Source organism: Crassostrea angulata, unplaced genomic scaffold (assembly GCF_025612915.1).
Source record: "Crassostrea angulata isolate pt1a10 unplaced genomic scaffold, ASM2561291v2 HiC_scaffold_228, whole genome shotgun sequence".
NCBI classification, from domain to species: domain Eukaryota; kingdom Metazoa; phylum Mollusca; class Bivalvia; order Ostreida; family Ostreidae; genus Magallana; species Magallana angulata.
In genome coordinates, this window is record NW_026441781.1 from 1 (window position 1) to 27,000 (window position 27,000).

The following is a 27,000-nucleotide window of genomic DNA, read 5'->3' on the forward strand; positions in this document are numbered from 1 at the left end:
TAATGCACCTATATAAAATTAATACAATTATGAACATCGGGCTCCGAAACATTAAATTTCCCTCCTGTGGGGACTGAAATTTTCAGTGTTAGTAACCAATTGTCTAAAACTATCACTGGTAGGTAAACTTAAAAGTACATGTATCATATTTAGTTTAACAGAATCAGATCCTACTGTACTCCAGGGGAATTAAAATTGAAATTCACCGACGTGCATATCTTTCGTATCGACATTAAGGCTGTGTTTATCAAGCGATGTCGACATTTTACAAAATGAACATCTGACTCGAAAACATCGGAGACTCTTTCACTATGTGCTGAAGTTCTCTAAGTGTAATACACAGTTGCATTTACTATACTGTTTTATTTTATATCACATTTATATCATGAAAGAATAACTTTACATAAATATGTTGTATTGATAGATGCATCGGCGTATGAACGTTAAAATCCACTGATATTTTCGTAGTAAGCCTTAACAGTGCTGCGTATCCCTGTTAAGGTACCTGAAAGTACGTGTAGCTTATCTAGTTTAACATAATCAAACTCTACTGTACACCAAGGGAATTAAAAACGAAATAAACCGATGTGTATATATATTTCGTGTCGACATTAGTACTGTGTTTATCAAGTGGCATCAACATTTTACAATGTTGTGTTCATATATGTTAGACCAAGGTTAAAGAACATTTGACTCGAAAACATCGGAGGCTCTTATCTCGTGTGCTTGGGTTTTTATGGCAACTACCAGTGGTGGACAGCTACCATTGTAAAAATTATAGTGAGGAAAAAAAACAATAAAACCATCGGGTTTTGAAAAATATTAGAACACTATACTTTGGAAAAGATATTGTTAGGTTCATCCGGAACTGGTATGACACTGTCAACATATTGTGTTGATACAACTCCTTTTTAAAAAAAAATATAAGCTTTCCTGTAATACATCTGTTTAACATAAATACAATTATGAAGATCGGGCTTCGAAAAGAATGAATGTCCGTTTTCTTGGTACTGATTTTTTTAGTGTTTGTAACCAGAAGTCTAGCACAATCACTGTTAAGTTAATCTGTAAGTACATGTACCCTATGTTGTTTAACAGAATCAAACCATACTGTACACCAAGGGAATTAAAAATAAAATACACCGACATATAATCTTTCGTGTCGACATTAGTGATGTGTTTATCAAGTGCTGTCGACTTTTAACATTGTTCATTTTATATATGTTTTAAAAAAGGTTCAAGAACATAAAACCCGGAAACAAAGGAGGCTCTTACTCTGTGGGCTGAAGTTTTCATGGAACATACTAGTGTTGGACAGCTACCATTGTAAAAATTATCGTTTGGGAAAAAAAGAGCAATTAAAGAATTAGGTTCCGAAACATCGAAACACCCTCCCCTAAATATGATATTGTTAGTTTCATCCGCAAGTATTATGACACTGTCAACATATTGTTTTGAAACAACTTCTTTTTAAAAAGACATAGGCCCTCCTGTAATACATCTATATAAAATAAATACAAATATGAAGATCGGGCTTCGAAAACAATGAATGTCCGTTCTCTTTGGACTGAATTTTTCAGTGTTTGTAACCAGAAGTCTAGCACTATCACTGTTAAGTTCAGCTGAAAGTACAAATACTCTATATAGCTTAACAGAATCAGATCCTACTGTACACCAAGGGAATTAAAAATGAAAAAAAAAACTATCTTTAGTGTCGACATTAGTGCTGTGTTTATCAAGTGGTGTCGGTCGACATTTTGCCGTGTTGTTTTTATATAAGTTAAAAAAAGTTAGAGAACATTGTACTTGGAAACAACGGAGGCTCTTAGCCCGTTGGCTGAAGTTTTCATGCCTCCTTCTATTGTAAAAATTATTGTTAGGGAAAAAAAACCACACAAAAAACCCATAGAGATCCGGAGAATCGATTCACCCTACTCCAGTGCTGAAATTATTAGGTTCACCCGCAAGTGGTTTGACCCTGTCAATATATTGTGTTGATACAATCTTTTTTAAAAAGATATTGGCCCTCCTTTAATATATCTATTTAAGGTAGTCCATCCATAACTAAGGTGAATTTAACAATTTTGATTGATCTATACTACATCAGATACATATTTTGAAGCTATTATGAGACTGACATAAACCAAATTTGGGTGTATGTATGTAGTTAATTACATAAACGTTTTGCACTTAAAACTTTTTAGGAGTTGTCTGCCCTTTAGGAAAATTTTAAAAAAATCATTTTCTGAAAAGAAATATGGTAAACTATGAATTATTTTAGTATATTCGAAGACGGAGAAAGCTTTTGCAACTTTTTACCAAGACCAATGTGAGAAAATTACTTGTAGTTAAAGAAATATATTTAAAAATGCATTTTTCCCATAGACCTCAATGTTAACTTCAACATATGATAAATTTATCAAAATTAAATTTTTTGAAAGATTTTAAAGGTGAGACTTTATTATTTAATAAACTCGTTAAAATCACACTAAGATTTTAGTGATCAAACTTGCAATCTATTAGATATGAAATATGATAGTTTTGGATGGAGAACCTAAGCTAAATCGAATTATAAACATCAGGCTTGGAAACATCGAACCATTATCCGTAAAATGTTCTCTTTGGACCTAAATGTTTAGTGTTATAACCAAAAGACTAGCACTCTCACTGGTACGTTTAGTTGAAAATACATGTACTTTTTACAGTTTTACAGTGTCAGACCCTACTGTACACCAAGGGAATTAAAAATGAAATAAACCGACGTATATATCTTTTGTGTCGACATTAGTGCTGTGTTTATCAAGCGGTGTCGACCTTGTGCCTTATTGTTTTATATATGTCAAAATAAGGTTAAAGAACATTGTACTCGAAAACAACGGTGGATTTTACCTCGTGGACTGAAATTTACATGCCACTTATTAGTGATGGACAGCTACTATTGTAAAAATTATAATTAGGGAAAAAACAATAAAAACATCGGGCTACTACACATCGAAACACCCTACCCCGGAACTGATATTATTCAGTTCGGCCCCAAGTGGTCTGACACTGTAGACATATCATGTTGATAAAATTTCTTTTTTCAAAGATATTGGCCCTCCTGTAACACATCTCTTTAACATAAATACAATTATGAATATCGGGCTCGGACACATTGAATGGCCGTTCTGTGAGGACTGAAACTGAAACTTTTAGTTTTAGTAAACAATTGTCTAACACTATCACTGTTAGGTTAACCTAACAGTACGTGTACCATATTTAGTTAAACAGAATAAGACCCTACTGTACACCAAGGGAATTAATAGTGAAATACACCGACGTATATATCTTTCGTGTCAACATTAGTGCTGTGTTTATCAAGTGGTGTCGACGTTGTACAATGTTGTTTTTATATATGTTAAAAAAGTTAAGAGGACATTGTACTCCAAAACAACAGAGGCTTTTACCCCGTGGGCTGAAGTTTTCGTTTACTAGAGGTGGACAGCTACCATTGTAAAAACTATAGCAAGGAAAAAAAAAACAATAAAAACATCGGGCTCCGAAACATCAAAACACCATACCCAGGAGATGAAATCGTTAGGTTTACCCCCAAGTGGTCTGACACTGTCAACATATAGTGTTGATACAACTTCTTTTTTAAAAGATATAGGCCCTCCAGTAATACATCTATTTAACCTAAATCGAATTTTAAACATTGGGTTCGGAAACATTGAATGTCTGTTCTTTAGGGACCGAATTTTTCAGTGTTACTTTCCTATAGTGTAGCACAATCACTGTTTAGTTTAGCTGAAAGTACATACACCATTTCTAGTTTAACGGAGTTAGACCCTACTGTACACCAAGGAAATTAAAAATGAAAAACACCAACGTATATATCTTTCTTGTCGACATTAGTGCTGTGTTTATCAAACGTTGTCGACCTTGTACAGTCTTGTTTATATATATGCTAAAAAAAAGGAAAGAGGACATTATACTCGAAAACAACAGATGCTTTTACCCCGTTAGCTGAAGTGTTCATTTACTAGTGGTGGAGAGTTACTATTGTAAAAATAACAGTAAATGAAAAAAACCCCAATAAAAACATCGGGCTCCGAAACATCGAAACACCATACCCAGGAGATGATTTTGTTAGGTTCTCCCGCAACTGCTCTAACATTGTCAACATAGTGTGCTGATACAACTTCTTAAAAGATGAAAGAAGACTTGACTCAAAAACATCGGAGGCTCTTACTCCGTGGGCTGATGTTCTCATGGCACCTACTAGTTGTGGACAGCTACCATGGTAAAAACTTTGTGTAGGGAAAAAGACAATAAAAACATCGGGCTCTGAAACATCGAAACACCTTACGCTGGAGCTGAAATTGTTAGAGTCATCCGCAATTGGACTTACACTGTCGATATATTGTGTTTATACAACTTCTTCTTTAAAACATTTAGGTCTTTCTATACATGTAATACATCTCATAAACATAAATATAACTATAAACATCGGGCTCTGAAACATTGAATGTCTGGTTTTTGGGACTGAACTTTTCAGTGTTAATTACCAATAGACTAGCACTACCACTGTTAAGTTCAGCTGAAAGTACATGTACCCTCACTAGTTAAGCAGAATCAGACCCTACAGTACACAAAGGGAATTAAAATTGAAATAAACCAACGTGCATAAATATGTCATGTGGACATTACTGTTGTGAATTTATCAAGCGGTGCCGACCTTTAACAGTGTTTTTATATATGTTAAAAAAATGTAAAAGAACATTTGGCTCGAAAACATCGGAGGCTCTATCCCTGTGGGCTGAAATTCTCATGGCACCTACAAGTGGTGCACAACCACCATTGTAAAAACTACAGTTAGGAAAAAAAAGGTGAAAAAATAGGTTCTCTTATACTTGTAATACATCCATTTAACTTAAATAGAGTGATAAACATCGGGCTCGGAAACAATAAATGTCTGTTCTGAAAATTGTCAGAGTTACTAACCAATAGTCTACCACTATCATTGTTAAGTTAAGCTGAATGTACATGTACCCTATTTAGTTTAACAGAGTCAAACCCTTGATGATAACCTAACAAAAAACTATATGATGAACGCGGTGAATTTAATTTTTTCTGTAGTCATTTTTCCTTACTTATGTAGCAATATACCTTCCTCACTTGCACGGAGACCTCTTTGAGTCCTTTGGGATCTCACTGCGTCTTTATTGCACTATCATTACGCACTCACAGCGTTTGAACGAGTTGATTTTTGTTTTGCTGCGTTCACACAGCGACCCCCGAGAGCTGTTGCTGCGATCATTGCGCTCTCTTGGCGTTTCCTCTGTGTTTATTAGCGTTTGTACCGCGCTCCCACGGCGTTTCTAGTGCGTTGTCAGCCAGCCAGGTGTGACAGGGGTTTAAAACAACACAGCCACGTCCGTATATGTATAGGGACATAAAGGATATAAATGTACATTAAACCGTGTTGAACAATTTGAAGTTCCAGTAAAAATACAGTTCAAAACTCAGTTATTGGAGTTAATTTTGAACAAGCCCAAACTTAAATGCGTTAAGGTCATCAGAGTTCAGAAAACTATTTTCAAGCTTTTGAAAAATGACCCCGGGTATAAATATCACGACTTTTGGTCTCAATTTTCAACGTTGAAAAAGTACTCCGGATCAATATATGGTGAGGGTAGAATCTCTAGTTGTCAAACTTTCATAATTTTCACATAAAAACTTTTCGGACATAGGCCCCATTTAATTAATGATAAATCAAAATAACTGATGGGAAAAGTCGAATAGTATAAAATATTGATATATAACGTAATAGTTTTAGATTATAATAAAAAAAATGCCAATGTTACATAGAATTTATAACGTTACATTAATTTTGTCAAAATTGCAAATCAAAAGTGTTATATATTCAACATGTAATTTGAAAATCATTTATGTTAAAAAATAAAAAGGAGTCATACACTGATTTGAGACTTATAAATTGGAGAGAACAGGGGGAATTGGTATAAAACATATACAACCCAATAAACAAATCATCCTGTGAGTCATTACAAAGCAGAATATATAGCAATTAAGTCAATAGTTTATCATAGTGATATGTGTACATGTATATAATTAATTACAAAATTCATTTTACAGATATAATGTCAATACACCCGGCCAATGGACCTATAAGTCGCTTTGAAACTGTTACAGAGTGAATAAAATTTGCATGTTTTAGGAGTTCGTTGGCTTTGTCAAATGTTTCTGTTGTATAATTAATAGATAAAATGAGCAATTCGGCGGAGATATTCACATATTAGATTAGTGAACAGAGTACTATAATTGGTAATATTTTGAATGGACAATATCACTAAGAAAACTTTTCATTTTCAATTTCATTTAAGTCACACAAGTTACATATTCTTTCCTGTACCGGTTCTCCTCTGTATTGCGACCTGTTTCAATCCTTAGAGGAAGTACACCACATCTAAACATTGCCAAGGATCTGATGAGTTTAGCGAGATCTAACGTAACGTTTATTCTTCAACGGAATAGCTTGATTTAAATAGGATATATGTTCGAAGTTTTGGCACATCTTGAATATTTTTGAAACATTCGGTTTCGAAGTTATTACGTTAATTTTCCTCTGCATAGTTCAAATTACAAGGTATAAAATTGGTATAAGTACTTCCCATGTTTAGAGATTCCAGGATATTTTTAACTTGAGAGCTCTAGTGAGAAGAATTGTTTTGCGCACCGTGCCAACTTGGTAATGCGTTCATTTTCCATATATACTAGTCGATTCAACAGACGCAAAATGTTCATTTCGTGGTGGATTTTAGAACTTTACCACCCGCTGTACCTAGCAACGGAGTAATCCGATGAACACCGAGAAAATATCGGAGGGCTCGATTTTGTACAATTTCAATACAATGATGCTTCTTGTATCCCCAACCCCAATGCTAATAAAGGACGGATATAACAAAATTATTAAATAATTTTTCGAAGGTTCGGAATCGAACCAATTTAATTGCGTTGATTTTTTAGAAGACGGATCCCAGGGCTCTCACTTTCAAATCACTTTAAAATCACGTATTTTCGTTGAAAAATCATCCCTAAATATTTGTATGATGCCTTGTAGTTCAGATTATTTCCCCTAGATGAAAGTTAAAGTTACTTAATTTTGATATCTTTTCCCGAAAGTGAACAGTCTTAAATTTTTGCAACTTAATTCGTAATCGCAATTTTTTGCACAAGGCGTCGAAGGTATATAAGATGTGTTGAATGTCATGTCATGATATATCTGCATCCATATGTATATTAACTTATAATTAAGACATAACAAAACATGTAAATATGTATGAAGACGCTCTCAAAAAGAATAAGACGCGACCAGAGAAGTACTCTTACCGGAAGGGGGTTGGGGACGCACGCTGTTTATTCCAATAACCTTATATTCTCAACAAAGAGAAGAATTCTCGGGAAAAGGGTATTATTAAAATGGGGCTTGGAATATTTTAGGTGTGGTAAATTAAAGAATTTATTTTAAACATTGTGTGTGATTTAATGGATAAGAACATTAGGCTTGTACTTTTTCATATGGTGCGAATAACAAAAGAAAACACCCTAAAACTATAAGTTTTGAAATAGTATATACATGCATTTAATGTGACAATATATTATTATAAATATTTGGCTTGTACTTATTCTTTCCGGAGCGAGGAACAGGTGTATATATAGATATAAACAAACGCTATTTTTTTAAAATCTTATTTTCTCCAAAAAGGGTAACATTTCCGGGAAAATTGGTTTTAGGGGGGAGAGTATATATATTATATATAAAATGTCGACACTCGATATACATAGCATTAATGTCGACACGTAGGGGAATTGAATTTGTAAGCGTTTTCCCGTTGTAATTTAATAAGAAATGACTTAGATGATGTTTATATGCCTTATCCAAAACATATCTAAATGTTTTATTTAATAAACTTTACGAAAACATGAGATGTAAGAATCGAGTCGACTTTCGCATTATGTATGTATTTTCCCTAAAAAAGAGTTCAAGAATTAGTATACACCGCTGGATACAATTATAAAACTATTTCTTTTTATCTTTCAAACGAAAATTACAATCTAGAAACAAGAAATGCCGCGAGAAATAAAGAATTCATAATGTAAATAAATACGCGAGTAAGTTGAAAAACGAAAGTAGACGGGACTTTCCGCATCACTGTCATGCGGGACAACTCTTTGTCTATTTTTAGAAAAACTGAGATAATACATCGATTTATTGAAAGATTTGCAAATTCCGCTCAAAAACTAAAGGCAGTTGACGACATAAAAAGAAAACACTGAATATGTGTAGCGTTTCGATAAATAAAATCTCCATGTATGTTAAAACTATTTTTCTTTTCAAAACACGAAATAAGACGTGAACAGTAATTCCCCTTTCAAACACATATACATTTTTTCGTGTTGACATTCTGCAGAAAAACATAATGTCGACGCGTATATATTGCGAAAGTCGACACGATTCTGAGATCTCTTGTTTTCTTAGATTTTATTTTATAAAACGATGAGATATGTATTAATTACGGCAAAACAATTTTACCAAAGTCCATCATTGTCAAATTACAACTAGAAATCGCTTATAAACTCAATTTTCCTAAGTGTCGACATTGATGCTATGTATATCGAGCGTCGACATTGACCCTGATTCTCGAGTATATATATATATATATATATATATATATATATATATATATATATATATATATATATATACATATATGATGTAGTCATAGCCGCCTTCAGGGGCGAATTTTGATATGAGGCGAAATTATGTAGTCGTTCTTCATGTCTTGTTAAAGCGTTCACAAAATCTGATGTAAAATCGGACCAAGCAATGAATATGAAAAACGAGTGTCAGCATTCAACTTAGCGCGGGAATTTGTTTCATGACAAGGTCGTTGTATCGACGGTTAAACTGACGGAACAGGGAATTCAATTTAGACTGTTGTTAATCTTCAGTATTTTCAATTTCAGTAACTTTTCAGTCCCATTTCAGTTGACTGAATGGCACAGTTTCATCATGTGTTTAACGTTTTCGCTTCTCTATATGTGTATATAAAGAAGCATTCTTGCAAATGTAATTATTGATACTTAAGTATATATATTCAACCGTCCTTTAAAGTATTATAAGGGTACACATTAAATGCATATCCATATTTATTCTAGATAGCAATGGACAGTTATAACAGATACAAAAAACCATTAAAGATTTGCAAAATTCTTCGTTCCTTTTATTTCTATTTAATTTTTTGAGATAAATTAAGGTCAAGATCTAGTAAATGAATCTAGAGTGTCCCTTTGATGAAAAAACCATTATGACGTCATACTTTGCATCATCAAAAAAATTTATAACTATTATATAATATTATAAATCTGTAGGCACCTTTCATTTACTAGATCTTTACGTTACGGAGCTTTCTGAATCAAGGCATAAACTGTAAAGTGAAAAAAAATACCAGCAAATAAATTGTTTGTGTTAAGGTATTTCGCAAAATATTATCTAACAATGATGTTAAGAAGTCACGCTTGTAAATCACGTAAAATGATTTTGCATCCGTCTGGGAATGTCGTTAATTCATATCTTATTCATTAAACTTTTCATACTAATGATTTTTGTATACACAAATATATATCGAATATTAGACTTCTAAAATGTAATACTGTACCAGACTTTGAGTAATGATAAGGTAATTTGCCGCTGATTTCAGAAACTATTTCAACGAGAAGTATACACCTATAAATATATCACTTTATATTCTGATTTACCCAGATACAGCTTAAAAATGCATTACTTTATGGGAAACAATAGTTATAAAAGTTTCAAACTTATACTTTGTTTGACCAGAGCAAGAATGGATTGACTTTTTGAGAATTAAACAAAGTTGGAAAAGGTCAGAATGATAATTTTAATCCACCAACCATTTTCGTGCTTTATATTTCAAAATTCATGTCTATCATGTTGAATTGTACTTGGTTTTTCAAATCAGATGGAATTCTAAATTCCAAAAACACTTACTGCAAAATCATGAAAATTCGTCGGGGCGAATAATTTGTGGATTACTTTTGTTATTTGTTTGTTCGGACGTAAATTCTTGTACTTTCTTACACCTACAAAGGAATACAAACTTCCTAGTAACCCATTATTTTTATTTGAGGAGTATGTCAATTAGTGTATGAGAGGTACCCAAGAATTCCACAGAAGTTGAGCCACCTTAAAATCCAATGATTTCACTGTATCATAGCAAATACTTAATTGTCGTTGCAGTTCATCTCTTTATGAATTGTAAGGTAAACATACTCACTGCTGCAACTGTAAACAACAGTAAACGACTGTAAACTAATATATACCACTCTAAACGACTGTTAACTACTATAAACAAATGTAAACTACTCACATTCTTTACAGGTAAATATACAAGGGAGTGTACATTGGGGATCCCTGTAACCATACTGTGGAGAGGGACACCCTATTGTATGATAAATACATTATGAGTTTGATTGTAAATATCTAAAAAAGTTTCCGTTATCCTTTGATCCTTATCTATTATTGTTAACAATTGTACTGAAAACATTTCTTGTGTATATACAATGCATCAACATTGTTTTATGTTTTATAGTTAGTTCGGAGACAAATCTTTGACTTTTTTCATTTTATCTGTTTCAATTGAATGCCTTTCTCAGGTATACATATGTATTTTATATTAAAAATCATCCAAATGTGATGATTAAATATATTGAGACACGTTATAGAAAACCAAGACCTACAAATCTACTTTAGACTAAGAAGATGAACATTTCTTTGACATTTTTTATCTGATCTGCTGTTTCAATTGAATGTCTTTCTCAGGTATGGATATGTATTTTGTATATTAAAAATCGTCCAAATGTGATGATTAAATATATTGAGACACAGTATAGAAAAACAAGACCTTCAAATCTACGTTAGACTAAGAAGATGAACATTTCTTTGATATTTTTCATCTGATCTGTTTCAATTGAATTTTTTCGCAGGTATTTATTTTTCATCAAAAATGAACCAAATTTGATGAATAAATATACTAATACAGAGTTTAGAAAAACAAAGACCTACAAATTAACACAGGACATTGATTATTTTTATGTGTATACAATGGAATAAAGTGGATTTAGAAGAAAAAAAATCGATCTAAAACTAACCGTACACTTCGACCTCACAAAGGTCAACAAACGCGTGTGGACTGTAGCCCTTTGGGTATTTTAATCCATTGATTCTCTCATTGTAAAAGATAACGTATCGACCAACAGCAACACAAGTAATGTCCATCACTGCAGGTAAGGTATAAATGGTGTGGTGTTTGTCATGGTAACAAATTGTACCATCCGTATGATCTGTTTTGTTGGAAACAGCAACTGTAAATCCCAGAAACCTCGCTCTAAAACCATTGTTTGCGTCTACAATTAAAGTAAACATTTGTAAACAAAACATTAAACATAGAACAGTCATAATCATCGAAAAAAATTTCGAAGAAAAAAACTGTACATGTAAAACACGAAACAAGAATTATATGTATCAAGTTTTAAAAAAAATGTAGGTTTCATACTTAAGATAATTGTATCAAAATGGATATTTTTAATTATCATTGTTATTATAATTATTATTGTTATCATGATAATTATTATCATGATTATTATCGTTATCAGTATTATAATTATTATTATTATTAAAAACACCAACAAATCATAGACTATAAATTACCCCACTTTTTGTTGTCCGTTCTAGCATACACCACAATGCGCTCCACCTGTGAAATGCGCTCTAAATCCACCCTCCACATCGCAATCTCTTTATTTTCCAAGGTGGCGGTACATTGACCGCCTGCATATGCAAGGTTAGATTTCATACCATCGACAAGTTTACCACTTGGATTTTTAGATGAGAACGGATAAAGCTCAGTTGTTGGTCGATGAAGTGCTAAGTTGTCTACAAAAAATGTAAATTTTGAAAGAAATGAAAAGTACTTAAATTGTTTATTCATCACAACATCAATCTTTTGAACAACATTTTATTCCGTAATAATATAGATCTTGATAAGGATATTCTATTCAAAATATTTTTTTTAAAACGATTATAAGTAATACTTTTGATCTTTGTGAAAATTGAAAGAATTACGTTATATCAGTGTGATATTAGCAATCTTGATTATTTTTGTTGTAACAATAGGTCCGATACTTACCCCTACCCCTCATCAAATAATATTGCTTACTTCGTACATAATTTTCACAAGAATGTCCTGAATAACCCAGACTGCAGTCTCCTAGGCATTTCCCCGTTATGTAGTTACAGTACGTGCAGTTCCTTGGACAGGGAATATCGCAGTTAGCTCCGTACACTCCAATTGGACAACCTTGTTGAAATGTCAAAAAATGAAACGTTAAAGGATAGTTTTTAAAACAAACAACAAAGAATTCATTAGCAGGTGAACAGTTGAAGCAAAATCATACATGTATGATGTTGAACAGTTATTTAATTTGTGCTTAGTATATTAATTAAAGAAAACTTCTTTACAATTTATGCTTACAAAATTTGACTAGCACCGCCAGGGTGTGTGACTTAAATATAAAAAGGTTGATTAACACAATTTGCTCTTGGTGGGATTGATTATGTAATGAATACAATGTTTTCTTGTACAAATGGGGTGTGCTACTGCATAACAATATTCGTTCGTACCATAAACCTCCACTTCACAAAGATTATTAAAAACCTTTGGAGAATAATCGTGGTTGATGGGCGACAAGTTTTTTCTGGAATTGTAGTATATCACAAAACGCCCGAGAACATCACATGATATGTTCATGGTCGGCGGAATAGAGGCCGCAGTAAAGTTGGTGTCTTTGTAACACAACATCCCGTCTTCTTTGACCGTTGTATTTGATACATACAGAGAAAATCCAAGGAATCTGCTCGCATATTGGCTGTGTGCTTTAGGAAACAAAATTGAAATACAAATAGCGAGATAAATTGCATTGATTTATTATAATTACTTTACAATCTACTGAAAAACGATATTATGTTTTAAATGATAACTCCAGAAAAATACACAAAAACAGTAGGAAGTTAACTTGCCTTATATCACCTCACTTTTTTACCGTCATACTTTGCTGTGCAACTTTTTAACAAAACTTGAACCCCTTCCCTCTTGATTTAAGGTTCTAGCAACTTAAATAAAATCTTTAAAACTCCAACAAATAATAAAATGGTCCAGTTTTGAGAAACTGGGTTGCATTTTATGTGGCCTGTTTCGTTCTTCAAACAAAACATGGATATTATGAAGAGGTAAATCAAATGTCCTTAACTGTTATAGCTATTATTGAAAACCAATGCACATATTTAGTTGGTTGTCTCCTCAGTGGGGCTATCGACGTGATTTGAATGTTAATGACTCACCAAATGAAACTCCACCTGTCCTGTGATAAATGACTATTCTACTGATGCTTTGAATGTCCTCTAAATCAACCAGCCATGTGTTTTCTTTCGACCCAATCGACTCAGCGCACTGGTTTCCACCTGCAGGGTCTTCATCGCGACGTCCATCCACTGCGAACCGTGAAGATGCCTTCTCCCAAGTCTGCCATGTTGGTTTCTTGAACGCCAGATTCTCTTTTTAAAATATGTACAGTGCATTGTTTTTAATTTATTTTATGTCTTTCCATCATATAAGTTAGCATTGTTTAACAGTCTAAAAGGATGCTTTTTGCACTCCATGCAAACCATGATACAATGAGTTTATAGAGTTAGGCTTATTTCTTAATTAAATGACTAATCTTAGGTTTTAGAAGTAGTGACTGTAATAGGATATCTAGGTACGCTGATGTCAGATAGATAGATAGATAGATAGATAGATAGATAGATAGATAGATAGATATATATATATATATATATATATATATATATATATATATATATATATATATATATATATATATATATATATATATATATAAGTCCCAAACTTATTATATGGCTTTACCAGAACAGGTTAAGATAATCTTCTTGATGTATACGTTTAATCCCAGTTTTAATGAAAATATGACATAATTTAACACCTGCATTGTTCATATGTATATGTATTTGATTTTTGGGGGAGGACAGGAATGATTACTTTGGCAGAGATTATGAACTTGTGATAAACTAACTTGGATGATTTAATTCTCCTAAATAGAATATTTTTATAGTAAAAACATATAATTATTCTTACGATGAAGGTTTATCTTTAGAGAAAATTATAGATGTAATTTATGAATTACGAAAGTGTTGTGGGTATCTTTCACATACATTTGTCAATAATACGTCTAAAGATGGTTTGATGTTTGTGGTTATTTATAGCCTGTCTACATCATATTCCTACATGCTGCTGTGTCTTCATGTGATGACGCAACTGATCAATTGTGAAATATACAGTCCGATAAGTTTTAATGACGTATTACTAAGGCGCAATTAGGGTTTTCATATTTATATCATTTTTTATCAAATCGTACAATGAGGAATCATCTTTTTAAAAACAATATAACGTCTAATGTCTTCGGGCTTATTGAATCATCAATATCGTAAAACCATAACACACAGACAACGACTTATAATTTATTTTTATAAACATACCATGTTTGATATTAGCTACTCTCTTTCAACTGTTAAGTAAGGACAATTCGTCTTACTACAAAATTTAAAAAGAAAAGAAAAAAAGAAACAGGACTTACTTCCGTCTCCTTCATTGAACATCAAAATACACACAACGAGAACGACTCTTAGCAACATCATTTCTATGATATGTCATTAATCGCGATATGGTCTTTCTTATATAGCGGGTTGGGGTTTTTTGTGTGTTAAATTTGACTACTCTGTCATGTGGTCAAAACTCGTATTTGTTCGCCTACATATTTAATTGATTAATATTTATTTGTCTGAACAGCGTTTAGATCATACATAATAGATAATAACACGTGAGAAGTTTATTATCTTTTAAAAGCACTCTCTTTATGGGCATCAATGTTAACATTAGTTGGCGATTATAAGTTCATATTATTGTGTTATTTGATTCTGTTTTTCTTTCTTTTTTTGTGATTAAATATCAGTTAAAAACAAATCTGTGTTCAATCAAGTTCATTTTCATCGACTGGTTTTCTTTGGTAACAATCAACACTTGTCGGTATATGAATAAAAAGATCTTACGAGAATTCAAAAAGGAACCCACTTTGTAAAAAAAAAAAAAAGAAGTATCCCTTCAATTCAATTTAACCTGCAACTAAACAGTCTTGTATTTTTTTGCGTTTCTAATTACATTCATTTTGTTCACAATTTTCTTCAACGAATTACTGTGTATCTTGGTATACTGTTTAAGAGACCTGGAATATAAGTAAATGTGGGTTCTTTCGGATCTGCTCTTTTTGGCATGTTTTATTATAATTTTACATGCACATGCAATCAATCAACTTTCTACAACCATACTTGTGTTGTTAAAAATCATTTCATTATCTTATGACTGTGCATAATAATCACATACCACCACGAATAGTAGATTTTAAGGCAGTATGCTTTTGTTTCTGTTTATTTTGTTCTATGCAAATACGTGTATGCAGTTTCTTTCTTTTTTTCGTTTGTAGTCTTTAGTTTTCATTTACAACAAAACAATCTTAATATCTATAGTATCTGTAATGGTTAATTCAATGAGTACATGTTAACTTACAAGCAACCAGCAACATGTATTCCTGACAGAGGGTCCATTTAAGACGTTTTAATGTAACCTAAACCCGCGGAAAAAAATGTCGATAAAACTGGACTTGATTCAGTGGTGCATTGTCTCTTATCGAGTAGTACATCAGAAATAAATGCAATACAATTAAAGATAAAGGCATGAAGTCGTATATTAATGTTTTCACTAATGTCTTTATTCGAAGTGTAATGCGTTGGTTAAATCACTTTATCGTTTCTTTTTAAGTTGTATGCTTACTTAAACTAATTATCAATTTGAAAACGGTAGGCAATGCTATGGTATATAACCACGTATATTTTATTTCAAGATTATTGAGTAAATTAAATTAAAGAGAAGATGTTGATGGCAGTTTGGTTGCTTATGTTCGCGTTTTGGTTTAATCTGCTGTTGAAAGAAGCGGATGGGGGTAAGTTTTTATAGCTTAAAAACATATGCTTCCTTTCACGAAAAGTTGAAACTGATTTATCTGCCAATTTCACTAAGAAAAAAAATATTGCGAAACATTTTTTTTTCAAATAAAACTAAATACTGTGGAATCATTAATTTTCGTGGGGGCCAATTTTCGTGGATTGCTGAAATTTTATAGGTTCGTGGGGACGTAATTTCGTGTATTTTCTTATACCTACAAAATGAAATATTACTTTATAACCCTAATGTATTATTCGTGGAGGATGTAAATTCGTGGATGAGAGGTACCCACGAAATCCACGAAAATTGAGCCACCACGAAATCTAATGATAAAACTAAATAGCTGTTTTACAATAGTTGATTGAGGTAAGTTGGCGTCCATGACCTATCAAACATATACTGTTGTATATAATACTGATAATGACTTCAATGGACAACTGTAGTATCATTATTCTACTAACATTTTGCAGGACGATTTATATAAGTTGATTTTGAATTTTCAAAAACGTATTCATTGTGCATTATCTGTTTGTGTTTTATTAATGGATTAAACTATAGATTGCATGAAAAAGCAACACTTTTAAGCAAAAAGGAAAAGTGAACTCCCTGGGAAGAAGATACGCCTTTCTTATCAAACGTGAAATAATTTATACATTTGTAAACTGTAAGTCAAACGTTTACTTCATTTATTCATAATTCTTAATTTAATTTGATAAACTAAAGATTTGTCGTTTAGTCAACTGAATAAAGTATAGAAGGTTTGGAATTTGATTTTCTTTATCAATACACATGAATTGTATCATACTTTGACAAATTGTCCTAGGGAGGTTAAATGGTTATTGTATGTGTCGGTTTTTTTTTTTAGATTTTAGTTGTTTGTATGTTTTGCTTTTGTTTTCTGGATTTTTTTCTGGGTTTTTGTTTTGTTTGGGGGGGGGGGGGTGTTTTGTTTTGTTTTGGTTTTTGGTTTGTTTTTGTTGTTGTTTGTTTGTTGTTGTTTTTTTTTTATTTTATTGTTTATCTTGAAATAATTTGCTCTGAGTCACTATTATAAAGAAAAATACAAGTTTAATTCTCTAAATAGTAGGAAATGGCCACAACCATATGGCTCGCTCAACCCAAATAATAATGGCTATAGTACTATCTGATTTGTGTTCTTGTCTTTATAAAGTTAATTTGGCGTATGGAAAACCGACCTGGCACACGGCGGGAAAACATACATCGGATAATGCTGTAGACGGGCGATACGCAAACCGCTCAGAGACGGGGAACCAGTGCGCACTATCTTTTGCGTCAGAGGAAGTGACGTGGCTAGTAGATTTAGAAGCTATTTGTAGTATAAATACAATAGTACTATACCACAGAGTAGAAGGAACACAGTTTGGTGAGTGTATAATATGATTTTGTTTTTGTTTTTTTTTAAGTGTGACCTCTTCTTCAGTATTTCAAATTACTAGTGGTTTATTCTGTAATAAATCCACAACCAAAGGACTATATGCCCAAAATTCAGAAATATGACATTGAAAAGACAACTTTTTCCCGCCATTTTTGCATTTTTAGTGTATAACAGCTTGTTTTCAAACAGTTTTTCCTTCCGAAAACATAGAGCGCATTCTTGAAAAAATAAAAAAATTAATCAGAGATGTTTCTAGCCAAGCCTAATAAGTGACAAAAAAATTTTCCTTGTTCAAGCATGCGCTCTATATTTCCCATTCGTAAATAGATAAGAAAAATGTCAATTTTTGGCTGATTTTGATTGAATTATAGAAATGGCGTCACTTCTGACGTCATATACTGCCAGTGAGTGCAACTAAATCAAATAAATAGATAAAAAATATATTTTACATCAACTCTTCTAAAAAATTAGTTAACATTTTATTGTACCCGAAAAACTTAAAAAAATGGCGAATTATGGGGGCCAAATTTAACTCTTATCATATATAGTATGTTATCAATGCATTCATTCAATAGCGTAACGCTCTGTATGGTTTCAAGCAGTATTGGGGAAAAAAAAATTATTGGTGATTCTGTAGTTTGCCAAAAGAAATCATAAATTGTCCTGTATCAAATATAAATTTTGGTTTTGCTTAAAACAATTTGTTCAATAATAAGCGCAAACACTCTATTCATATTATTTTGTTTTATTTTTTAACTGTTTTAATGTTCTTTCATTTCATTCCAAAATCCACAGCAAACAGCGTCTACGCAGGAAGATTCCTGGGTTTTTCTGTCTATGTTTCAAATTCAACCAACAAAGAGGAGGGATTCTTACGTTACCATGACACTAATCACACAGTGACCGACATCCCCCCGGAGCTGACCGTCCTCTGTGACGTACAGGGTCGTTATGTTATTTATTACAACTCACGTAAATCGGGTCTGTCACCGAGATTTGGCTATTCTGGAAAAGCGTTCATCAACCTCTGTGAAGTAGAGGTCTACGGTAAAACATCTGACACATCTTATTTTCTGCATTTAAAAACATCTGTAAAAAATTGGAATTTCTGAATTGATAAAAGAGGTATTTGCACTTTTAAGGACAAATCGTAATTTAACTTTTAGAAAAGGTTGTTTGCCCTATCCTGGTTGAATATTGAACGATCAGCAGACTGTTACGTTGCAATAAGCATAGATAATGAATTTTCATCATACACAAATATTGATTTTGAATCTAATACATATTATAATATTAAATAACACCGAAATCTTTATTTTGAAATGGCTTGGCATTAGAGTTTGTAAGGGTTTTTTTAAACCTTCAAGAATAAATGTAGGTCGACTGGCCCCCGTTTATTGATTAAGAACAAACAGACCCAAACAATGAATTAAGCAGAAATAGTGTTATGTACGTGTGTATGTGTGTGTTGTTAAATGTTTATTGTTGCTTTTAACAAGGCTGTCTTTTTTATTGCACTTCCAAACGTTAAACAGGTTAAACGTTTCAGGAGTAAATGCATGTTACATTATAGTTTTACTTCAACATAAACCTTTTTCCCTTAATCTTTAGTTGTTTATGTTTATTCTATTGGATTTAATGCTTTATTTTAGTCACTCCTGAAAAAGTTTGAATTAAAGTGTTCGAATGTTCCCATTAGTTAACAAGGTTACAATGATTAATAGTGCGGGGTATTTAATCTTTCTTAAATAAAGATGTACTTGAATGCCCGATTATTCTCATTATTTAAAAAGGTTTGCATACTTTAAAACTGTAGAGCAATAAGTCACTCTGTAAAATGTTGAGGTTAAGTGTTCGAATGTTCTCATCATTTAAAAAGGTCATCCTATTGAATATTTTGGAGCGTTAAAGTTTTACTAAAGTGTCTGATTGGTTCCAATATTTAACAAGGTTGTCCTCTAGGATACTTCGATTCAGCTTGTTTTTATCACTGCCCCCGCCAATGCAAACATTGTCACTACATGTACGGTACATGTCTCGGAGGTTGTACATTGGGGTTCGCTGGTCATTCCTGTGAACAATATGAACGAAGTAAGTAATATCGTGCTCTAAATATACAGAATTGTTATGATAAATATAATCGTGTTCTAACTATATAGAATTCTTATAGAAAGCTGTACATTTATTTAAAAATCCATGCTTGTTATTTCATACAAATTAAGATGAATACTCGTCTTTTTTCGTTATCTTTGTTAACTTAATTGTTTTGCTTTTCTTGTATATATTGTTGCATTATTAAGTGCATATTTTAGTTCATACACAAACACCTTCAAAACAATATATGTGTAATTTTATGAAATATAAACAACTTTTAAACTTTTAAACTTACCTTATTATCAATTAAAAACTAGAAATATAGAATACAAATGACGAACACATTCTTCACTGAATTTTCGTTGGGAGGGATTTTAGTGAAAATCACTCCTCTGTAAGCGTCAATTCATTATACACGTGTAAGCGTGTTCGCTATAACCGTGTTTGACAGTTCTGAGAATATCATTTATTTTCCAATTTTAACCTCTTTTCACAGTCAACATGGCGCTTCACCAACCTACCTTTCAGCTTAATCCTGTCTACACAAGTCGGAATCTTGTTGATGGTAAGAAAACCGACTTTTCTCTAGGAGGGAATCAGTGTACCACTACAGCCGAAAACAAAGCATTCGCCATGTGGTGGGTGGATCTGAAAAACACACGACGTATTGAGCGTATAAGAGTGTACTCAAGAAGGGACGACAAGCAATGGGGTAATTTTTCATCAACTGTATAATATAATTTAACCGAACCACCACCCTGTCTCCTATCACACGAATCCAAAGAGTTTCATATAGCATGCGGTATAGGAGCTTTATAACAAGTCTCTTTATATATTGCAGGTCTAAAGAACGAATTTACAAGTCGGTTTCGCGGGTTTACAATTGTTGTTTCCAACACAACTGAACATAAGAACGGTGTAGTGTGTTACAATGATCGAGTTTACCTCAGTAACATAGTACCTTCTGTGGTTGATGTATTCTGTTCTGCGATTGGTCGATACGTTATCTATTATAATGAGAGATTTTCTGACCTGACGTACCCATACGGCTACAGCAAATTTGCATTTGTTGATCTCTGTGAAGTGCAAGTCTACGGTAATACGCGTTTTGTAGAATGATTTGTTTTTTTAAAATGTGAGCACAGGTTTTCAAATGCATCATATATCCAACATAATAGCAGATGGTATCTGTTGATCATAAAATGAAAAAAATCACATACAGTCAATGTGCATTTTAGTTTATTTACCTTAAAAAAAAGGAATATCACTACCTGAAGTTCAGTCGAATCTGGGTTAACAAAATGTTATAAAGACATTTTAACATTTCTTTGTCTTAATATTGTAGGTTGCCCTGTTCTTGAATACGGATTTGAAAACCCTAAGTGTACAGTTCCATGTGCGGCTATGTGCAAAAGCCGTAAGTGCTCTTGAGATTTTATATCATTATGTTGGATACTTGAAACAATACATAGAAAAAACATTTCTTCCTCAGCTAAAAAAAAAAAAACAAAAACAAAAGAAACAAAAAACAAAAAAAAAACAAAATTAAGCCACAGATGGCGATTTAAAACAAAGTCGTTTAAGCTAAACTTAAATGAAAGCCCAAGGGAGCTTATCTGATAACATTTTTTTCTGTCGTCCTTCTGCCCGTCCGTCCATCCGTCTTTAATTTTTTTTTATTTTGAACATCTTCTCCAAAACCACTCAGCCAATTTAAAATTTGGCACAAAGCTTCCTTATGGAAAGGTAAATATAAATTGCAAAAATGAGTTTCCAGTCTTTATTTCAATTTTTTTTCAAAATACAGTTTTTACGAAAAAAAAATAAAGAGAAGGAATAGGGGCTTTCATCAGTTTATATCTTCGAGTTCAGTATTCCGTATCTCGAAAACAAGGTTTTTGGTTTGATGCAGCCATGTTGCATATATAATAAAAGTGTCAATCTGACAACGAAGAATTTATTTCTTTGTTGTTTAATATTTCGCGTGCAAAGAGAATCTTGGAGACATTTAAGATACATTGGTGCCGATTTTGTGAAGTAAATTGTGGTTAAATATTCCTATGCGTTGACATTTTAACTTTGTACGGTAGTTTTAGTTTGTTTCAATTCTCGTTTCATTTTCATAAATTATGTTTTTTTAATATGGGAAACTATTGCCTTTAATGTTATTTAACGTATTAAATCAAACATAGACTTCGGTAAATAAGACAGCTTACGTTTTTATTTGCGCAAAATACGACGCATTAATGGGTACCGAATATTGTAACAACATACTGAAATACAATTCTATTCAATTATTAATTACCAATAATCTATTGATATACGGTAGGATCTTTGCATAATGGTTGACTAATGCAATGCGTTTTGTCAGATGCTCAGTATTTTTTTTGAGTTTATTCAGTGTAAACAGATATTATTTTCGCTGATGGTAATATGTAGGAATATTTGTTTCATTTAAAAAAAAACATTGTTCTTTCTTTGTTAAAGAGCATTTTTCTCCTGTTTCATTGTTTACAATTTTTTATTTACTATTCATATTTGAGTGTCAAGTTTGTTTCAAGCTATCAGGAATTTACAGAACTTTTCGCACAATTCTACTCTTTGCACACAGAGGTGCATGAAGCCATCTTTTTATCCGTTAACATTTTAAATGTGGGAAGGACATACGTGTATCAAGTTTCAAAATCAAAAGTTGAAATTGATAAACTCGTGTGTACAAAAACATTACTCGAACCTAACAGAATTTTAAGCTCTTCATCTTGTTAACTATCCTGCGATTGAGGCTGAACTTTTAATTGATCATTACAAATGTCTCGCTAAATATCAATTATTTGAAAAGAATAAATGAAAGGATGACATTTTGTAACTACTTTTGGACTCCTTCTAATACGATGAATTATATGAGATATGGACAAATATTGATAGTTTTTCAGAAACGAGTTTTAAAAAAGAATTCTTTTAAACAGTTTCCATAGTTCTGAACCAATATTGGTATCTACTGTTCTTGAAATTCGTGTTTAGTTTATAGTCACTTGTTGTTGTTTTTTAATAAAGATGAAAATGATGAGTGAGTCTTAGCACAATTGGTGATATGTAATAGGCCTGCAAATACATTGGTTAGAATGACTCTTATTACGTGACAACATTTCTTTTTATTCTAGTGTACTCATTAATGAAGTGAAAAAGATTTGTGAATGTAAGACGAGTTCGCACCAGGTAAACAACAATCGTTTATGATGGGGAGGCCAATTAGATTTTTCAAAGTTATTAATTTGAAATATTGATTGCATTGAAGTACAATTTTCTTCCTTAACATTGAGGTATTTTTAAACTAATATACAATAGCAGGTAAAAAATTGAGGAAGGGAAATAAAATTATGTGTCTATATGATGTCATATATTTTGATTAGGGATGTCAATTTTACTCGGTTGGCTTAGTCGATTAATTGGAGGCTTAAGTCGACCGATAGTCGAGTACTCGATTTTTTAAGCGTATGTATTTGAAACCTTTTTTAATCAAATGTTACTGCCACATTGATCTTACATGTATCTTAAATAAAGAACATTTGAAACTTATGGTAACCTATACTAAATGTGTTTGATTTAAATAAAATTTGAAAGTATTTTATCGAAATATCGCTAGAAAATGTTCTGGCTTTTCCTGTTTTCTCGTGACTTTTACATATTTTTAATTGAGCTCCGTATCGTCGTAGGCAAAGATGTGACAAAGTCATTGTCTTTATCTAATCAAAAATCAAAGTTTTAATGATTCTAAAAACAAACCTCTTAAGATAATTATTGATATGATTACAGTTTTGATACATGTATACAAACATCAAATCAAAAAAAGAAAAAAAAAAAGAAACACGTTCTTGATCTTAAGTAACGGTTAATGTCTCTAAGTAAATCAAAAGAAAATAATAATTATTAGCAGCGTCAAAACTACACAAGGGACATCGATGAAAAATTGCGAAACTTTACGGATCAAACATGTCGATAAAAGAAAAATTGTTATCAACATTATAACTGCAGCGTAGAGAAGGTATAAATGATATTTTTAAATTTTATTCACTTATTACGAGTAATCGACTAATAAAATTTAAGTCGATGATCGGTGTAACCGAGCGATAGTCTAGTACTCGAGTACTCGTTGACATCCCTAATTTTGATCGCTTTATAAAGTGTTTGAGTGTGTGTTGGGGGGGGGGGGCTAAAATAAATTGTAAGTTAACAGTGTATTCCTGAAAAAAAATTAGTATCATTCTTTCATTTGTTTTTTTTCTGTAAAAATAAATATAAGGTGTCATAGATTAAGTGTATGCAAAAATAAGTGTAAAATCTGGATATGTATTTGTTGTTATTCTACTGAGGGGTAATACGGCAAAGTATCCTTTAAAAAACATTTAAAGCCATTGTTGCTCAGGTTAGCTGTGAAGCCAATATGCCTCTTGTTTATAGCCGGACTCTACCGCATTACACTTTAATTTTAGTCGACATTTTTCCAACATTTATCTTGATACATTGTATTTAAAAAAAGCATATCGTTGATAATAAGATGACAACACCTAACACTTCTTTGTTTATTTGCATGTAGAAGAGTGTTCAGCATCATGCTAATTAAAATTATTAATGTTTAAAATATAATATACATATGAGTATAAGTTATTTATCTTAAAATTCATAAGGAATAAGGATGAGATATTTGCTTATGTTTGTTTGATGAAATAATGTGTACTGAAAAGAGATATTCACTCCTGGTTTTTTTTTCGTTTCTTTATGTGTCCTTATCAGAGGCAGATTTAAAGAATCTGCAAATTCAAAGCATTTTTCTTTTAATAAATAAACAAAAATAATGATTATTTATCATATATTTAATAATCTGCGAAAAATACAAACGGGACCAAACTAATATTTAAAGACCAGCAAAAACAGTTAAAAATAGACTTGCTTATTATTATCATTTTTTGTTGTTGTTGTTTGGTTAGTGTTGAACTACGTTTTAGCAATCCAAATTTCATTTCGGTAATTTTTATTATTTGTAGCGAAACCGTTTGCAAGAATAACAAAGCGGCAAAAATAGCACTGTTTATTGTACGTTTAAACGATCTGTTTATGGCATCAACAAAGCATCTCGTTTCATATATCCTTAAATTTTGTACATGTGGGGCTACTTTTATAACATTAAAAAGCCGCCTCGTTTTACATTTATTATACTTGTGGCTGGTATTTCCAGGCCTGGAGAATCTGAGTTACAAGAAGAACACTTGGCAGCATACAACGCGTTCGACAGGTTATAGCAGTAGAGCTGTGGATGGACTTTATACAGATCGGTCCTATAGTGGCAACCAATGTGCGGCGACTGGAGATTCATATTTTGCTCTATGGTGGGTCGATCTGGGACATGTATCTAGAATAGACCACATCGTCATGTATTTCAGAACAGATAACGAACCATGGGGTAAAAAAATGATGTTTGCAGCGCAGTTGTTTATAAATGATTTTTGTATCGTATGAACTTTTCTGTTTAATGTTTTATATGTCCTTTATCATTTGAAAACTTTTATTATATTACCTTTTAAATACAATAAATATTACTCGTTGATTGTTTTGTAGGCTACTCCAATGGTTTAACATCATATTTTCTTGGGTTTTCCTTGTACATTTCGAACACTACCAATCGACTTGATGGTGTTCGCTGCTTCCACGACAAAACATATACAAAACAAACAATTCCTGATCACGTGTCAATTGACTGTCCATACGTCGGCCAATATGTATTCTACTACAATGAAAGGTTTCCTGGAATAAAATACCCCCAGGGTTATTCTAAGTACGCGTATGGTGATCTGTGCGAAGTCGAGGTTTATGGTAAGTATCTTTTTCTTTAAATTTAATAACACAGATCAATTAACTACATAAAATACCTTCAGAACTAAGCAAACAGAGACTTGTGCCAGGCACATTACTATGGCACACTTTACGCCGATTCTTACGTGTATTACTCAGAGCAAGCTTATTATTTGATGCAAAGTTTAATGTAAAGATGTGTCCACATATTTAATTCACTAGGATTTCTTCATACAATTCTTCGTTCCTTTTTTTCTACTTCATTTTTTGAGGTAAATTAACGTCAAGATCTAGTAAATGATTCCAGAGTGTCTTTTTGATGCAAGAACCATTATGACGTCATACTTACATGTACATCCCAGGTTGTCCTTGTCCCGTAGCAAGCTTATTATTTAATGCAAAGTTTAATGTATAAGATTGGTCCACATATTTAATTCACTAGGATTTCTTCATACCTCCCAGGTTGTCCTAGTCCCGTAGCCGAGGTTCCCCAATGTTCAGACCCTTGCCCAGTGGACTGTGAACAGTGTTATCCGGGAACGGGGTGGTGCACCAAATGCAAACCTGGTTTTGAAGGCGCTGCTTGTGAAATAAGTCAGTGTTTGGTGACATTTTCGAATTCAATTGAACAACTTTGGTTGCATTATTGAAATAATATTATTGATCTTTTTAACTATTTGGAAAGTAATCAGTTAACTTTTAAACAAAAATGTGTGTTGATATAACAAAAGAACACATCCATTTTTAAGTTTGAAAAAATGTTTTTTCATAGTCGAAAAATAATGTGTTCAATTTAAATAAAATGGATGATTTTATCGAAAGCTCATATTTTAAATAAGAAGTGTAGCAACGGAAGCGCATGTTCCATTGCCAAAAAAAAATCTTTTTTCGCATGAAATTAATTTAAATCCCATGAGTTTTATTTGTTGTAACAGAATGAAAATAACTGAATGTTAAGAAGTCCTATAAGTACTAAGTGTTAAAGTACCAATTAAAATATGTTTTATGGTCAGTATAAAAGTTAGCTGTTTCTGTGAACCTTTCATTGATTCTGCGTAATATTTGTTTATTATGATCTGTATTTATTACCTCCGACATTCAGATAGGAAAAACAGTTTCAAATTAAAGCAGCTACCGTAAAAATGCGCATTATAATATACATTAACATTTTTAACAAATTCTGTTTTGTACAGTAGAATTTGGTTTACTGGCTGTAGATAATAAGGGGGGAAAATGACTGTTTAACCGATAATTGATCCTTTACACAAACACTTAACAATAAAAATGATTTTATTTTTCAGTAAAACGGCAACTTATGTTCACAATCAAGATGTAAATTATCAGGAAATTAAATAACAAAAACAATTTACATTAAGATTGTGGCGAAAAAGATTTGCTAATTTCATAAACTCTTGTTAACACGCTTTAAGTATTTTAATGCACTTGAACATAGGT

General features: G+C 32.2%; 2 protein-coding genes and 1 long non-coding RNA gene across 3 annotated transcripts; 1 reads left to right on the top strand and 2 right to left on the bottom strand.

Moving 5' to 3' along the window:
- Positions 1 to 8,848: 8,848 nt before the first annotated feature.
- Positions 8,849 to 12,139, bottom strand: LOC128169828 (uncharacterized). The gene is made up of 3 exons (XM_052835886.1): positions 11,789 to 12,139; positions 11,230 to 11,484; positions 8,849 to 10,520 (listed from the first exon to the last, which is right to left on the bottom strand). The coding sequence occupies exons 1-3, from the start codon at positions 12,066 to 12,068 to the stop codon at positions 10,441 to 10,443; spliced, it is 615 nt and encodes a 204-aa protein (XP_052691846.1). The 5' UTR covers positions 12,069 to 12,139; the 3' UTR covers positions 8,849 to 10,440.
- Positions 12,140 to 12,348: 209 nt separating this feature from the next.
- LOC128169826 (uncharacterized) lies at positions 12,349 to 13,733 on the bottom strand. The gene is made up of 3 exons (XR_008241605.1): positions 13,478 to 13,733; positions 12,761 to 13,012; positions 12,349 to 12,437 (listed from the first exon to the last, which is right to left on the bottom strand). It is a non-coding gene; the product is annotated as an uncharacterized LOC128169826 (long non-coding RNA).
- A 5,892-nt stretch (positions 13,734 to 19,625) lies between these two features.
- Positions 19,626 to 26,150, top strand: LOC128169827 (uncharacterized; the record flags this gene model as incomplete). Its single annotated transcript, XM_052835885.1, has 7 exons — positions 19,626 to 19,695; positions 20,195 to 20,410; positions 20,540 to 20,794; positions 21,044 to 21,115; positions 24,932 to 25,156; positions 25,312 to 25,566; positions 26,008 to 26,150. Coding segments are annotated over exons 1-7 (1,236 nt in total), but the record flags the coding sequence as incomplete, so codon positions are not given.
- Between the last annotated feature and the right edge of the window lie 850 nt (positions 26,151 to 27,000).